Here is a 15649-nt window from a genome sequence, read left to right on the forward strand (position 1 = left end):
CGCAAGAGAGTAAAAAAACGAATGGAGGAAAAAATTAAAGAGAATGAGTTTGGAGGGAAATATAAAAGGTTTCTGACAATACTTTTAAAATTGGTTATTTAAGAACCGATTTTGTATACTACATACAAAATCGGTTCTGAAATAACCGATTTTAAAAGTAGCACTTTTAAAATCGGTTCTGAGATAACCGATTTTAAAAGTACCACTTTTAAAATCGGTAATAAAATAACCGATCTTAAAAGTACTTTTAAGATCGGTTCTTTTGTAACCGATCTGAAAAGTTGTGTCAGACATACCTTTTAAGATCGGTCATAAAATAACTGATCTTAAAAGTACTTTTAAGATCGGTTAAATTTGAACCAATCTTAAAAATGTTCATATTATTTACAAAATTGTCACTGCGTTACTTTTAAGATCGGTTACCTTATAACCGATCTTAAAACTTCGATTTTAAATCCAAGTTTTACACTAATATTTTATAAGTAATATTTATCTATTTATATTTATTAAAATATTATTATAAGTTAAATTAATAAGTTATTATAATTATTTATTAGAAATGTTATTATAGATAAAATAATATTTATTAAATTTAATATTGTTCTTTATATTTGTTTCTTATAATTAAAATCTCACATCTAATAAAATAATGCCACATAAATAGTATAATTCTTCAATTTTTAATTTTCTTTTTCCCTATTTAATTATAAAGAGAATATATATATATATATATATATATATATATATATATATATTAAGATAAATAAATTTTGATATGTAATATAAATTTGATGATAATTAACTTAAAATATCTTTAACTTTAAAAAACTTGTTAACAAGAGATATAAGATTTAAGTGATGGTATCATTTATATTAAAACTAATTAACATTTTATAAAATTTATAAAAGTTTAACGAGCATTATTTAAATGTTATAAAATTTTTAAAATAATATCATTAATATATAAAATTTTGTTAAAAATCTTTAATTATAATATAAACTTTATCTAATATATAATAAGTGTCATAAAAATGTATTAGTAACGTTTACTTGTAAAAATTTTTCTATGACATGTATGTTTGGGAGGCGGAAGAAAATAAAATATGACAGACAGACTAAATTAATGTCGTTCCACTCAGCAGAAAAAGAAAAAAAAAGGAAAAACTAAATATCTTTTGACTCTTCTCAGATGACTTAAGTGCAATATGTGGACAATTTTCTGGTTGTACAGTTGTTTAGGGAGGTTTCCTTATCCATTTAATGATACGTGGAGCACACTTTTGAAATTTGGATGGAGTACTTAAATATTTTACAATTACCGTAATCGACTAATTTTTATCATATATAATATATTTCTTTAATTTTATAATGACAACTACATGCAAATAGTAATAATTATTATTATTTTTGTAAAGTGAGAGTAATAAAATTTGTATATATAAAAACAAGAGTAAACATCTATATATCATATATTACAACACTTATTTTTATTATTATTATTCTCTTTTAGGTATAGCGAAAATACCCGCACTTATAAGTATTTGTAGGTAAAATTCATTACGGATAATAAATGGATAGATTAATTGGGTAATCGCGAATAATGAGGATGGATAATTTTTTATTCATTTATAAATGGGGCGGGTGTGAGTACTGCAGGTGCCCGTTTAATAATATTTTTTAAATATCTTAATTATCTTTGTATCACATAACCCTAAAACTACACTCTCTCATTTTATTTTCTTACAAAAGTGAGGTTGAAGTTACCAACATGTGTTAAGCATGTTATAGAATTATGTTGGATGTAATTTGATTAATTTTCTAGCTTTGATTAGACCAATAAAATTTATGTATTTTAAGTTGTTTACTTTTGTTTGGACTTATAAATTGAATTATTATAGCTTTGTGATGAGACTTAACTTAACTGTGAGATTGATATATTTTAAGTTCTTGATTATCTTACATTTTTATTATTATTTCAACAAAATTAACATTAAATACAAGTTCAAAATTAACATTGAATTTTTGCTTTTAATATTTCAAAGACATTAAATATAAACTTAAAATTATTTGTAATATAATTTTTTTAATTTCTTAAAAAAATTATAAATATTCGTGGGTATTCAAGATATTCATAGATATCTACTTAATAGATACCCACATAGATATGGATTAGGTATGATGCCAATTTTTATCTAACAGGACATAAACGAGTTTATTATTACCCACCCCCACGAACCATTGACAATTTTCCGTCCCTACTTTTATCACATCGCATTACTTATTATATTTATATATTTTTTAATTTGTTTACGTATTAAAATTTAAATTTGATATCTAGAATATTTTTTTAGTGATAACATTTCCTGAAGTAAGCAATAGAAAATAAAAGTTATTTAATAAAAAGTAAAACTTCAATCGTTTAACAAAATAACAAGATCTGACGCGATAACGTACATATAAATAAATTCTTAAAATATATATTATGAAAAAGACATCATGATTTGGTGATCTCTGTATGGAGTTAAGGGATTCGGTCCGTTGTGGGCATCCTAAAGAAATTCCTTTAACAAAATTCACTATTTTCCATTGAATAGTTTCTCCACCTTATCAGTTATCATCCCCATGGTAGTGCTCTCAAAGAACCCTAGACTCATTAATTAACCCACATCCATGGCTTCGTATCTCGAATATGTCATACCCTTGATCCTTTTAATCTCCCTCAATTTTACTGCCACAAAAGCACAGAGCCTCTCTTATCAGTACCAAGTTTGCTCAACAAACAAATTCACTCCAAACAGCACTTACCAAACCAACCTCAGAACCCTCTTCTCTTCTCTATCATCCGAAGCCTCCAACAGCGTCGAATTCTTCAACAACACCGTCGCAGGAACAAAGACAAACCCTTCCGACACAGTGTACGGACTCTTCATGTGCAGAGGCGACATCCCCTCCGACCTATGTAGCCAGTGTGTCGGAAACGGAACACAGAGGCTATCCACACACGAAGACTGTTCCACGGCCGTAGCAGCGGTGGTGTACTACGACCAGTGCATAGTTCGGTATTCGAACCGATCCTTCTTCTCCGTCGTAACCATGAGCGCCGGCTATGTCCTGCCGAGCCCCATCAACATGACCAACCAAGAAAGCTTCAAGCGTTTGGTGTACGATACCCTCAACAAGACTGCGGATGACGCAGCCGATGAACCCACCGGTGATAAGAAGTTCGCCACGAGGGAAACGAACATAGACGAGTATCAGAAGCTTTATTGTCTTGCCCAGTGCACGCCGGACCTGTCGCTGCGAGATTGCAGAAGCTGTTTGGAAAGTTTGATAAACTCGGATCTGCCACGGTGCTGTGCGGGAACGCAGGGAGCCAGAGTTTTATATCCCAACTGCGTTATCAGGTATGAAATTTACCCTTTCTATCGGTCCCTTACGTCGGCGCCGGCGCAACCTCCCACTGCAAAATCCGGAGGTAAATTAACTTCAATCTTATATGCTTTTTACTTTTATGGAGTAATATGATCCAAGTATTTTTTTTAATCATCTAAAATCTTTGAAATTCTTATTTTAATCTATATTAATAAAGAATACTCCTTTTAATAATCACTTAGATCTTCATAAATTATTATATTTTTTTATTATTAAAAAAAATTATAAAATATTTTTATTTTTATTAAATTCAAAACTTGAACTTAAGAAATGGCCAATCACAATACCAATTGAATTAACATATTTATATTATTTAATTTTTATTTTTATTTTATTTTTAATAAAGCCAATGTTTCAACTTCAATAATATTTATAAGATGAACAAATATTATTTTTTTTTTAAAATATTTTTTAATTATCACTCCAAAATTTCTAACATTAATTTTTCATTTTTATCTATAAAAATTACAATGATATTCATAATATGATTTAAACTTAAAATATGCACATCTTACTTCATCTCTTATTACTATGTTGACTCTAAATAAATAGTATTTTGATTTCTTTTATATAAATATATTGTTCTTTTGGTAGACATAAAATTAAAGTTTTTATATAAAAAAAAATAAAGTTACGATATTCAATTTTGGTGTTTACTAAGCTCTTTGATAAGTTAAGGAAGGATGATATTTATAAACTACCATTAGTCTGAATTCTTAAGTAATGTGAGACTCTTAAATACACCGAAACAAGTCTTTCAGTTGAGGTTAAGAAGTAAGAGTGGCTTGAACCTTCCTTTTATAATCAATGTTCCAACTGTACTAGGTTAGGGTCACCGCATTTGAAGGATTGTTCGTTTTGTCACTCATTGAGCTGTTACGATTTTGTTCTTGAAAAATGTTTCGGTGGCTTAAGGGAAGAGAATGTTTGTAAATTACTTTTATCTATTTCACTATGTCTATAAATATCTTACATCTCTTATGAATCAAGGCTAAAGATAGTTTATAAACACTTCCTCTTTAACTCACGAAAATGTTTTTTTAAAAACAAAAATTGTGACGGTCCAATGAATGCCAAATTGAATAATATCTTGAACTCAGTGATTCTAACGATGTCAATAGACTTATATTTGAAATATTGGTGGTAAAAGAAAGACCTAGGCCTCTTTTACCCCCTAATTAGCCTCAATTAGGACTTGTTCTAATATGTCTAAAAATCTCACATCTCTTAGAAATCGAGATTAATGATAGTTTATAAATATTTTCCCTCCTTAATGCACTGAAACTAATTAAGGGTAGTTTATAAATTTTTTCTCCTAAATACATTGATATACTTTTTAAAGGACAAAATTGTAATGATCTGACAAACACCAAAACAATAATATTTCATATGCGATGATTCTAATAGTCTCAACGAGCTCACAATTGGAACACTATATATTATAAAAAAACTATCTTATTAAAAATGATTAATCACACTTTGTTGACAAAAAATTATTTATTATTTCCATACTTCACCGTTATATGTTTAAACGGCTTTCTTATCGCATCTAGTTCTTGCTAACCAAAGATCCATATGATTATTTGCTTTATAATATAACCATAATTACATTTATAACATAATTTATCTACTGTTTTAATTAATTGATGTAAATATTAATATCCCCACCCTACCCCAAATGGACAACACACAAACTTTCCTTCAATTCTATCAATGTACCATCTCTTTGCCAGACATTTCTATATATTATTATCCTAGCTAATTAAATATATACTACCAACAAGGTATAAAAAATTTAAATTGACCAATAGACTCTATGAAATCTATAAAAAAAAAAAAAAAATTGGACTGTAATTGTACGTAAATAACATATATAGAATAAATCATTAATTAACATTAACATTAATTAAGAAAATAATTAATATAATTAATTTTAATTAATTCTACTAAAAATTTAAGTTTTATTTTAAATATACCATTTATCTTAAGTAATTATTATATTTAATGTTAATTGTAAGTAAATACATTAAAAAATAACGTTAACAATATATATAAATAAAGGTTTAACCTACAATAACTGTAAAAAATTAATGAAGGTTTATAATTAAGAAAAAAAATTATTTTGTTATTTATAATTAGAATAAGAGATAATATAAAACTTTTTTTCATGACTTATGGCAATTATATTTGTTATTATCCCCGCTCCTTAACAATTATTATTTGTTTATGAATGACACATAAATTTCCTGTGCAGAAAATAAAAAAGGTAGATCAAGAACAATTATCTTAGTTGTTGTCCCCATTGTTATTTTGGTGACTCTTTGTACCTTTTGCTACTATTTTCTAAGGAGAAGAGCAAGAAAGACACGGAAAAGTCTTCTTAGAGAAAATTGTATGTATTGTAATTGAAGTGAAAGAAGCTTCAATTTTAATTATTGATTGTAAGCTACTACAAGAAGTTCATAATTTTTTTTTTAATAATTCAAACATGTTGGTCCAGTTGGTGAAGAAAGTTCCATTCTAGAAGGGTTGCAGTTTGATTTAGCTACAATCAAAGTAGCAACGAATAATTTTTCACATGAAAACAAGATTGGAAAAGGTGGATTTGGAGAAGTTTACAAGGTAAGAACATGTGTGAGAAGAATTATACATTCTAATATCATATTTCTATAAACAATGGTTTATATTTGTAGGGACTTCTTCCTGATGGACGACATATAGCTGTTAAAAGACTTTCAACAAGTTCTAGACAAGGTTCAGTCGAGTTTAAGAATGAGATCTTATTGATAGCCAAGTTACAACATAGAAATCTTGTGGAATTCTTGGGATTTTGCCTAGAAGAGGAAGAGAAGATTCTCATATATGAATATGTGCCAAATCGTAGCCTCGATTATTTTTTATTTGGTTTGACACTTTTTTCCTTAAACTTTTTAATTAGTTAAATGATTCACACAGAATGCTTGCATTTTGATTCAAGATATATTAATTTAATTCAAGTGATTGGTTATATATTACTTACTTTTTTCTCATTCATTTGATATTGTAGATACTCAACAACAAAAGTTAAGCTGGTACGAGCGTTATAAAATTATAGGAGGGACTGCTCTAGGAATTCTTTATTTACATGAATATTCTCGACTAAAAATTATACACCGTGACCTTAAACCCAGTAATATTTTATTAGATGAAAGTATGAACCCAAAAATATCAGATTTTGGCTTGGCTAGAATCATTGATATAGATCAAAATCGTGCAGAAACTGACCGAATTGTTGGAACATAGTAAGTTTCAAATTTTAACCCATTTATACCCATTATTTCCATCACTTTCTCATGATATGGTTTAACTAATTTGTTATTATTTTTTTAACAGTGGTTATATGTCTCCAGAATATGCAATGCTTGGACAATTTTCTGAAAAGTCAGATGTATTTAGTTTTGGAATCATAATTCTCGAGATTATTACCGGTAAAAAAAATGCAAGTTCTTATGAACCACACTATGTTGAGGAGGGCCTCATGACTTATGTGAGTGTGATAACTTACAATATATGATGCAAGACAAAATGATTAAAGTGTAAATTAAATAAGGTAGTAACTTCAATATTTAACTAATTTGATATTTGTTACAGGTTTGGAGACATTGGAAGAATCAAACACCATTGAGTATATTGGACCCAAATATGAAAGAAAATTATTTTCAAACTGAAGTTATTCGGTGCATTGAAATTGGATTATTATGTGTGCAAGAAAATCCAAATATTAGACCTACAATGGCAGATGTTGTTTCATATCTTAATAATCACTCACTTAAATTATCATCTCTACAAGAACCGGCATTTTACTTGCATGGAATAGATAAAAAAGTGGTCATGCAAGAAGGATCAAGTTCCAACATATCTGGAAATAGTTCTACACCATTCTCTGTCAATGAAATGTCTATTAGTAAGTTTTATCCACGATAATAGGCTAATTTTATTATAAATTAATATCCTTATTTTATAGATGTCATCAATTAACATTAATAAGGATATGATGATAATTTTAAAAAGATATTTTTAGATGTTTATAAAAATCTTTTTTATTGCTCTTCTATTCATATGTAAAAATACTCATCATGTGAATGAAATACTAGACTTTTCTCTATTTTACATTGTCTTTTTTTCTTAATGTTTTGCCTAAACTGTCTCTTCTTTTATCTTTTTTATTAGTATTATTTTGTAGCAAGTTCTTACTTGTTGATTTTGAATTGTTTAGCAAATAAGTTAGTAGATGCTTTAAGATTTTATCTAAAGATATAGTATTTGGTTTTGTTGGTAGTCGTTGTCTTTAATTAACTTGTAAACCTTCTAATTAAGTGTTTTTCCTGGATTTCCATCAAGTGCTATAAGAGTCTAGTTAGTTAGGTTGTTCCTACTTATAATAAGGCTCGTCAAACAACATGTCCCTTAGTATAAAGAATGACAATACTAAAAGAAGCATAGCAATGTGGAGACTCACATTTGAGCGGTAGATTGTTTGAAAATCAAAGTGAGTGGTTAGTCTCATATTGATTAGAAAATAACCCAATGAAGGATACATGTATAAAAGATGTGGTTAATATACCTAATATTTTAAAATTTTGGATAGTGATGTAATGGTAGTAGAGATGTAATGGTAGTAGATTCTCTTTAGGACCTTTACAATTAGTTATGAAATTTTTTCATATATTAGAAAGAGATTGTTTCCTTGTAAATTCATAGACATTTATTAGGAAATTAAAATGAATTTATGATGAAATTTCAAAGTCATACCACAAGAAGAAAAAAAAGTTCATACTTATGGATAGTTTGTTCTTACAAACATAACAATTATGGATAAAATAAAAAAATTATTTTTGTCTATAAGTATTTAATATAAATAAAACTCAATTACTTACACTTATAGTTATTTATTATTGATAAAACTTAAAAGCCATTCATATAAAACTTACGTAATAGACAAATACATCATGTGAGGATCAATATAAATACATTAAAAAGAATATATTTTTAGTGATAACTTTTGTCTTTCCCTACGGTCAATTTCCTTGCGGTCTTGCTGTATGTGAGCTATGCAATCCATGACGCAACTTGTAATATAAACTTAATTTCTCTACTTTTTAATTTATTATTATTTATATTTTTGGTTATTTTATCTTATTACATGTTAAGACTTTAGACAACAGTGCGCAATAAGAAAATAAAATGCATGTCAATCAAGTAAAGGGTAAAGGACAAAGGATACACGAAGACAAGCATGACATATATATAACAAAAGGGCCACCTAGTAATCAAAGGTTTTGCTCGCTGTCCAAAAATTAAGGGATCGACAGTTGGACACATCCAATTTATCCAAAGCAATGCCTCGTAAAGCTCGGAGAGAAAAATGGAAAAGTTGGAAAGAAATACGTCAACTCCTGTATAATAAGTGAAGTTAACTGCTCATGAAATATTAAGAGATAAGAAGAGTAATCGCACAACTGTATACATTTTAGAAACCTTAGAACCGTATACATCTTTATATTAATAAAAGAGTAAATTATGTATATACCCTGCGAGGTTTTTTTTGTAAATTTCTGCTCCTATACTAATTTCTTTAACTATACTAATCCTTTAACATGCTTATGCCTTTGAATACCTGGAATCTATACTATTTTTAATACTTGGGATCAATACTATCAATAAAAGTAACACGTTTTTTCGGTGTATATTTTTCATTAATTATTTTAATTCCATAACTTTTAAAGATTTATTTTTATTTTTGCTTTTATTTTTATTATACTCTTGACTTAATTACATACATTTTATCATACATTAAGTACTTGGACAAACATTCCATGATATATACATATAATCCTCTAAAATATTCAACAACAACTAGATACATACACACATATTCAACAACAACTACACACACACATATTCAACAACAACTAGACACACACACACACACATATCCAGTAATCCAATACTAAGTATACTATTTCCAACTGTCGGTTAAGCAATATCTACAACCCAACTACATAAGTGTAACACCAAAATAGTATCTATATCGTCATCCACTCAAAAGCACATCTCCTCAAGTCTATTCTTACTCTACTTTCACACACACACACATATATATATCCAGTAATCCAATACTAAGTATACTATTTCCAACTGTCGGTCAAGCAATATCTACAACTCAACTACATAAGAGTAACACCAAAACAATATCTATATCGTCATCCACTCAAAAGCACATCTCCTCAAGTTTATTCTTGCTCTACTTTCATACCAAATATAATCATCACAGTCCAATTACATGAAAAATAGATAAGGATAAGCTAGAACTCAAAGAATGAGCATATACAACATAGAATATAAACTACTATCATATTAGCATAATTTTATGCTCAACTTACATTCAACTCACTCAAATCAACATTTTTCAACAGAGCATATGCATCATATAACACAACAACACAAATCATCACAAGTAAACATTTCATATGAACAACACAACTCAATCTACACAATACAACAATTATATGTGTCGTCACGCATTTCAACTAATCTTTTCAATCTAGCTAGATCAACAATGATTGAAATACAAATCCCTAACAACATAATTTCTCGAATGTTGCCACTTAAACTAGGAAATATAGTATTCTTGTTAGGGTAGAATAATTTAAGTGTGAGTATACTATAATACTAGTTAGCATAACCAAACCACCTATTGGATTAGTCTGTCGAATAGCCTTCAAATAATACATTTTTCCAGTACTTATTTCAAGATTCTAACCCCCGACCTTGTATCTTATTCTAATTTAGTTGCTTTATACATGTATGTCTCGACATTGTCCATACACAAATCAACAATGGTCGCTTGTAGTCAATATGTCTTAACCATATACTGCATCAACTATGGTCCTAAAGAAAACATAACTATTCACTTCAAGGGTTAACTTTCTAATAAGAGCTTTCCAACAAATTAGGCACTTAGAGCACCACAACACAATATCCTCATGATGATATGCAACTTTGAAAATAAACAACTTCTCCCCTAGTCATAGGTTGATCAACATAGTACAACTTTAATGTCAAAGCCTTCTCAACGCAACTACTAAACTAAACAACATGCAACTCAACTCAACTTTCAACCATTTAATTAGTTATGCACTATCCTAAATCATTGTATAGAGATTCAATATCATACATCAATATATAACATAACACAACTTAATCATCATACAACATGTAATAATAGATCCAACTATCCTATACATGTTCGCCAATTTCATCATAAAAAAATAAGTTAAATTAAGTCAACTTGTGCATGGTGTTATCCAACATGCGCTCGGTGCCATTGAGGTAGGAAGCCCTCTGTTTCACCCACGTCTAACGTCATACAACTCATGTCTAGTATGGATTAGGTATAAACCCTTAGGCCCTCACACTTGGCTTGGCAATGTCCCACTCCTAGTCTCGTTTCAAGTAGAGTCTTCGCTACACTGGGCATCACTCAACTTGGGACCCAACGTCACCAAGTTAAAGATGTTTGTTTCTCCTCACGCTTGACGCCATTTAAACCACGTTTGGTGTGACCAAGTTAGAGATTTCTTCCTAATTCACAATTGGCATCACCAATGGTGTGAGTGACATAGGTAGCTTCTAGCATGATCCAAGTTATGCTTGACACCATAGTATAATTCACACTTTACAAAATCACAATTTTGCTCATTCCACTTGAAACTCATAAGATTTTTAACATACAAGACAAAACATAACATATTACACATTAAACAACTTATATCCATCTTCAAAATTAACATAAAATAGGCATCATGATCAAAACATCAAGTTTTCACCTCTACTCAACTCATGAACAACAAATCCCAACTTCAATATTTAAATTCTCAAAATCAATCAACATAGCCTCAAATTTCATGAAATTAAATAACATTCAACTCCATAAACCAACAATTAAACAAATTTCTAACTTTCCTTATCTCCTAAAGTCTTAGAATTCAAGAAGGAGAGGAGAAGGATGTAGAAGATGACTTTAAGTTTTCGAGCTTTGGGAAAATGTTGCTCCAATGCTTAACTTCACTGCTTCAGATCACCACTCAACTAGTCAACGACAACTTTAGGGCCTATATGTAAAGAAGAAGAATAAGGGTTCTTAGAAACTAGAGCTCTTCTCTCTAAGTTATTCAAAGAAATTAACTTATGAAGTTCAAGTTTCAAGATAATCTTATATACTTTTTTTCTTAAGATCAATTTGAACCTTGACCCAGAAAAACTCTCAACTACCTAAAAATTTATAAGAAATTTCTTAATTCTAGAGTCTTTCAACTTAAAAATAACAACTAACATGACAACTTATATTTAAATAAAATCAACTACAAATTCTAAAAAATACAGTGTTACAATACCTATTATTAATTATTCTTTTAAATTTAATTTCAAATATTTTTTTATCATTTATTTTATTTTTATTTTTTAAATAAAGTACATGGGTAGACCAAATTTCTTTTTTAAGCTAGTATATCTAAACTAATAACAAAGAGAATTGTATTTTTAGTGTACACATAACAAATTCATCTCTACAATTATCTATCTAATTATTCTTTCTTGTTCATCATTTTTTATTTTTTAAAACTGCTCAAAAATTACTTTTATAATAATAATAATTCAGAAATTATTAACCTTTATTTTTATTTTTATTTTTAAAATACAAAGACACAAAAATAACTTTTATACGCTAGTATTCATAAAAAGGTTAAAAATCAGTTGAAAGCACGAGATATATTATTCACGGTACCGTAGGTTGACCAGTCAATTTTATATATTTTCTTGTCTGTTCAAACTAAATGTTTTTTCCCGACTTTCATACGTTTAAATTTCTTAAGGGACGGGTAAAGCACCATCATCGTAAGCGAGTGTTTTCATTGGTTTGACAAACTGTGCGTCATGAAATAATATCTTTCTTGTGTATTAATTATTCAACTCCACACATTATTTTACTCAACCAACACAGATGAGTGAACGACCGTGCGACATGTGGTTACTCATACACCTTTTCTCTTTTGGCTTCTCCAATTTTTTCAGAACCGAAGCCAGTGATATTCACTACCTGAATCACAGCTGTTCAAGCAACAAAACCTTCGCTCCAAACAGCGCCTACAAATCCAACCTCCAAACCCTCCTCACATCCTTATCTTCCCATGTCACCACTGCACAATTCTACAACGCCACATCGGGTGCTGGAGACCAAACCATTTATGGCTCCTTCTTGTGCCGTGGCGATGTCACCAACCTCACGTGCCAACACTGCATTACAACGGCAACCAAACAAGTAGCCAGAGTGTGTCCCCACTCCAGAGAGGCCTTAATATGGTACCACGAATGTTTGGTTCGTTATTCCGACCGTTGTTTTTTCTCGGCCGTGGAGGAACAGCCTAGGTTCAACTTCATGGATTATAACGTTACGAATTTTACAAAGGGAGGAAGCTATGGGTGGTTGTTATCGAAAACGTTGAGCGATGCAGTGGGTGAAGCGGCGACCACGAAATTTGTGACAAAAAACGCTTCCTTGTCTAAGTCAGAGAGAGTGCATACCCTAGTCCAGTGCACGCCGGATCTATCAAGCGAAGATTGCAGACGATGTTTGGGTGATATTATGAGAGAAATTCCTTTGTGTTGTTTGGGAAGGAGAGGTGGAATGGTTCTATATCCCAGCTGTAGTTTGATGTTTGGGCTAAATCAATTCTACAGAGACGTTTCTCCTGTTGCACACAGGGAATCCCCACCTACCTCTAATGCTACACAAAAATCAGAGCCTTCAGGTAAAAGTAAAACCCCATCTTATCCAATATCAAATAAAATTTAAAATTTTTAATTATAATATTAATTAATTAATTTTTTAATCGATAATTATTATTATATTTTTTAAGTGTAATTCCTTCCCTTTAAATCCTTTTATTTAATGATATGTATATTATTAGTATAACATAAATGTTGGAACACTCTTTACTCTTTACATAGACATTTCTCCTGTTGACTTATTAACCATTTTAATAGTGTTTGAATAATGTTTGGTTAATTATGTAGGAAATAAAAAGAGTTCCTTACGAACAATTATTGTCATTGTCGCCCTTCTTGTTGCTATGGTGGTGATTATTCTATGCTCTTTTAGCTATCATTTGATGCGGAGAAAACGAAGAAAAAAGGAGCGATTACAAGGTTCTTCTGAGAGAAAACTGTACGAGCTGCAATTACAATAAAAATATTTTAAACTATAATTATGTATTGAATGTTAATTTCATATATAAGCTTGCTAACTTAATTTAACAATTTTTTTTTTTAGTTGGTCATGAAAGTGTCACTCTAGAGGGATTGCAATATGATTTCTCTATAATTGAAGCAGCAACAAATAAATTTTCACACCAAAATAAGATTGGTAAAGGTGGCTTTGGAGAAGTTTATAAGGTTAGAAAATATTATAATTGGTTTATTTTACAATTATATTATTTATTTTATTAATGATTTATATATGTAGGGCATTCTTCCTAATGGACGTCATATAGCTGTCAAAAGATTATCAATGAATTCATCACAAGGTTCAGTTGAATTTAAAAATGAGATTTTATTGATAGCCAAATTACAACATAGAAACCTTGTGGAGTTAATTGGTTTTTGTCTAGAAGTGCAAGAGAAGATTCTTATTTATGAATACATGTCCAACGGGAGCCTCGATAACTTTTTATTTGGTTTGATTCTTGACCGTAAACTCATGAGATACATTTTGTATGTTTCTCAATACATTATATCTTTACAAAAATGTTTTACTTACCTCTCTCATTCATTTAACAAATATTGTAGATACTCAACAAAAAAAATTGAGTTGGTTTGATCGTTACAAAATTATAGAAGGGATCGCTCGGGGAATTCTTTATTTACATGAACATTCTCGCCTTAAAATTATACATCGTGATCTCAAACCAAGTAATGTTTTATTGGATGAAAATATGAATCCAAAGATATCCGATTTTGGTATGGCAAGAATTGTTGAAACAGATCAAGATCGTGGAAAAACCAAAAGAATTGTTGGAACATTGTAAGTTTCAATTTTTTTTTTCTCTTTCTTTGCCATTCTTCATATAATATGTTTTAGCTAATTGGTATTTTTTTTCTATAGTGGTTACATGTCTCCAGAATATATAATGTTTGGACAATTTTCTGAAAAGTCAGATATTTTTAGTTTTGGAATTATGATTTTAGAGATTATTATGGGAAAAAGGAACATAAATTCTCATGAATCACATCATATTGAAGATGGCCTCATGAGTTATGTGAGTATAATAATTAACTATTTCTTTTAAATATTGCTCAAGCATATATTGTAAAATTGATATTTTAAATGTTGTGGAATATATTGAATTTAAAATATTTAATTCCTTAAATTTTACAGGTTTGGCAACAATGGAAGGATCAAGCACCTTTGAGCATAATAGATCCAAATTTGAATGAAAATTACTCTCAATTTGAAGTCATTAAGTGCATTCATATTGGATTATTATGTGTACAAGAGAATAAAAACCTTAGACCTACTATGACAAAAGTTATTTCATATCTTGATGGTCATACACTTGAATTGCCATTCCCACAGGAGCCGGCATTTTTACTGCAAGATACACGGGATAACAAAATAGCTTCACAACATTTTTCTGTAAATAAGATGTCTACAAGTACATTTTATCCTCGATAACAAGTTAGTTCCATTTTTATAGAATTTTTTTACTCATATTTATAATGTTGAATAAACTTTCATTTGACACTTTTGCTCGTCTAAAAAAAAAAAAAAGAATTTAGTCTCCAAAATACATGTGTAGGATTGTAAATATGCATCATTTTGCTAATTTTTATGTTAACTTTTAATTAATCAATGTTATAACCTTATGCAAATTTCGGTTAAGCGTAAGATTTTTATGCTTCCAAATACTACAAATTACGACCTTTCGAAAGACAAACACATAATTTGTAATAAAAGTATTAAACAGGGAGAAATTCATTCTACCCTTGCGTTATGCAAAGTAATATTAGAAATTAAAGTTTATTTTTCAAAAAAAATCAATATTAGAAATTGCACTAGTGTAAAATTCTTTTTGACTATAACATATATTATAAAGACGATAATTTGATTTAATATATTTTT

The 15649-nt window shown here is 29.3% G+C and overlaps 3 protein-coding genes across 3 annotated transcripts; all 3 read left to right on the forward strand.

Annotated features, from left to right (window-relative positions):
* Positions 1–2508: 2508 nt before the first annotated feature.
* LOC109787992 (cysteine-rich receptor-like protein kinase 25) lies at positions 2509–7581 on the forward strand. Its single transcript, XM_083060167.1, has 7 exons — positions 2509–3475; positions 5687–5824; positions 5933–6054; positions 6126–6336; positions 6479–6713; positions 6805–6958; positions 7063–7581. The coding sequence occupies exons 1-7, from the start codon at positions 2671–2673 to the stop codon at positions 7393–7395; spliced, it is 1998 nt and encodes a 665-aa protein (XP_082916293.1). The 5' UTR covers positions 2509–2670; the 3' UTR covers positions 7396–7581.
* Positions 7582–12456: 4875 nt separating this feature from the next.
* LOC145949221 (putative cysteine-rich receptor-like protein kinase 9) lies at positions 12457–13923 on the forward strand. The gene is made up of 3 exons (XM_083060168.1): positions 12457–13280; positions 13546–13696; positions 13802–13923. Exons 1-3 carry the CDS (start codon positions 12473–12475, stop codon positions 13809–13811), a joined length of 969 nt encoding a protein of 322 aa, XP_082916294.1. The 5' UTR covers positions 12457–12472; the 3' UTR covers positions 13812–13923.
* On the forward strand, positions 13808–15271 carry LOC145949234 (cysteine-rich receptor-like protein kinase 5). Its single transcript, XM_083060169.1, has 5 exons — positions 13808–13923; positions 13994–14204; positions 14317–14551; positions 14633–14786; positions 14906–15271. Exons 2-5 carry the CDS (start codon positions 14039–14041, stop codon positions 15200–15202), a joined length of 852 nt encoding a protein of 283 aa, XP_082916295.1. The 5' UTR covers positions 13808–13923; positions 13994–14038; the 3' UTR covers positions 15203–15271.
* Positions 15272–15649: the final 378 nt, after the last annotated feature.

The sequence above is a fragment of the Cajanus cajan genome, chromosome 7, assembly GCF_000230855.2.
Source record: "Cajanus cajan strain Asha chromosome 7, NIPB_CcT2T_4, whole genome shotgun sequence".
NCBI classification, from domain to species: Eukaryota; Viridiplantae; Streptophyta; class Magnoliopsida; order Fabales; family Fabaceae; genus Cajanus; species Cajanus cajan.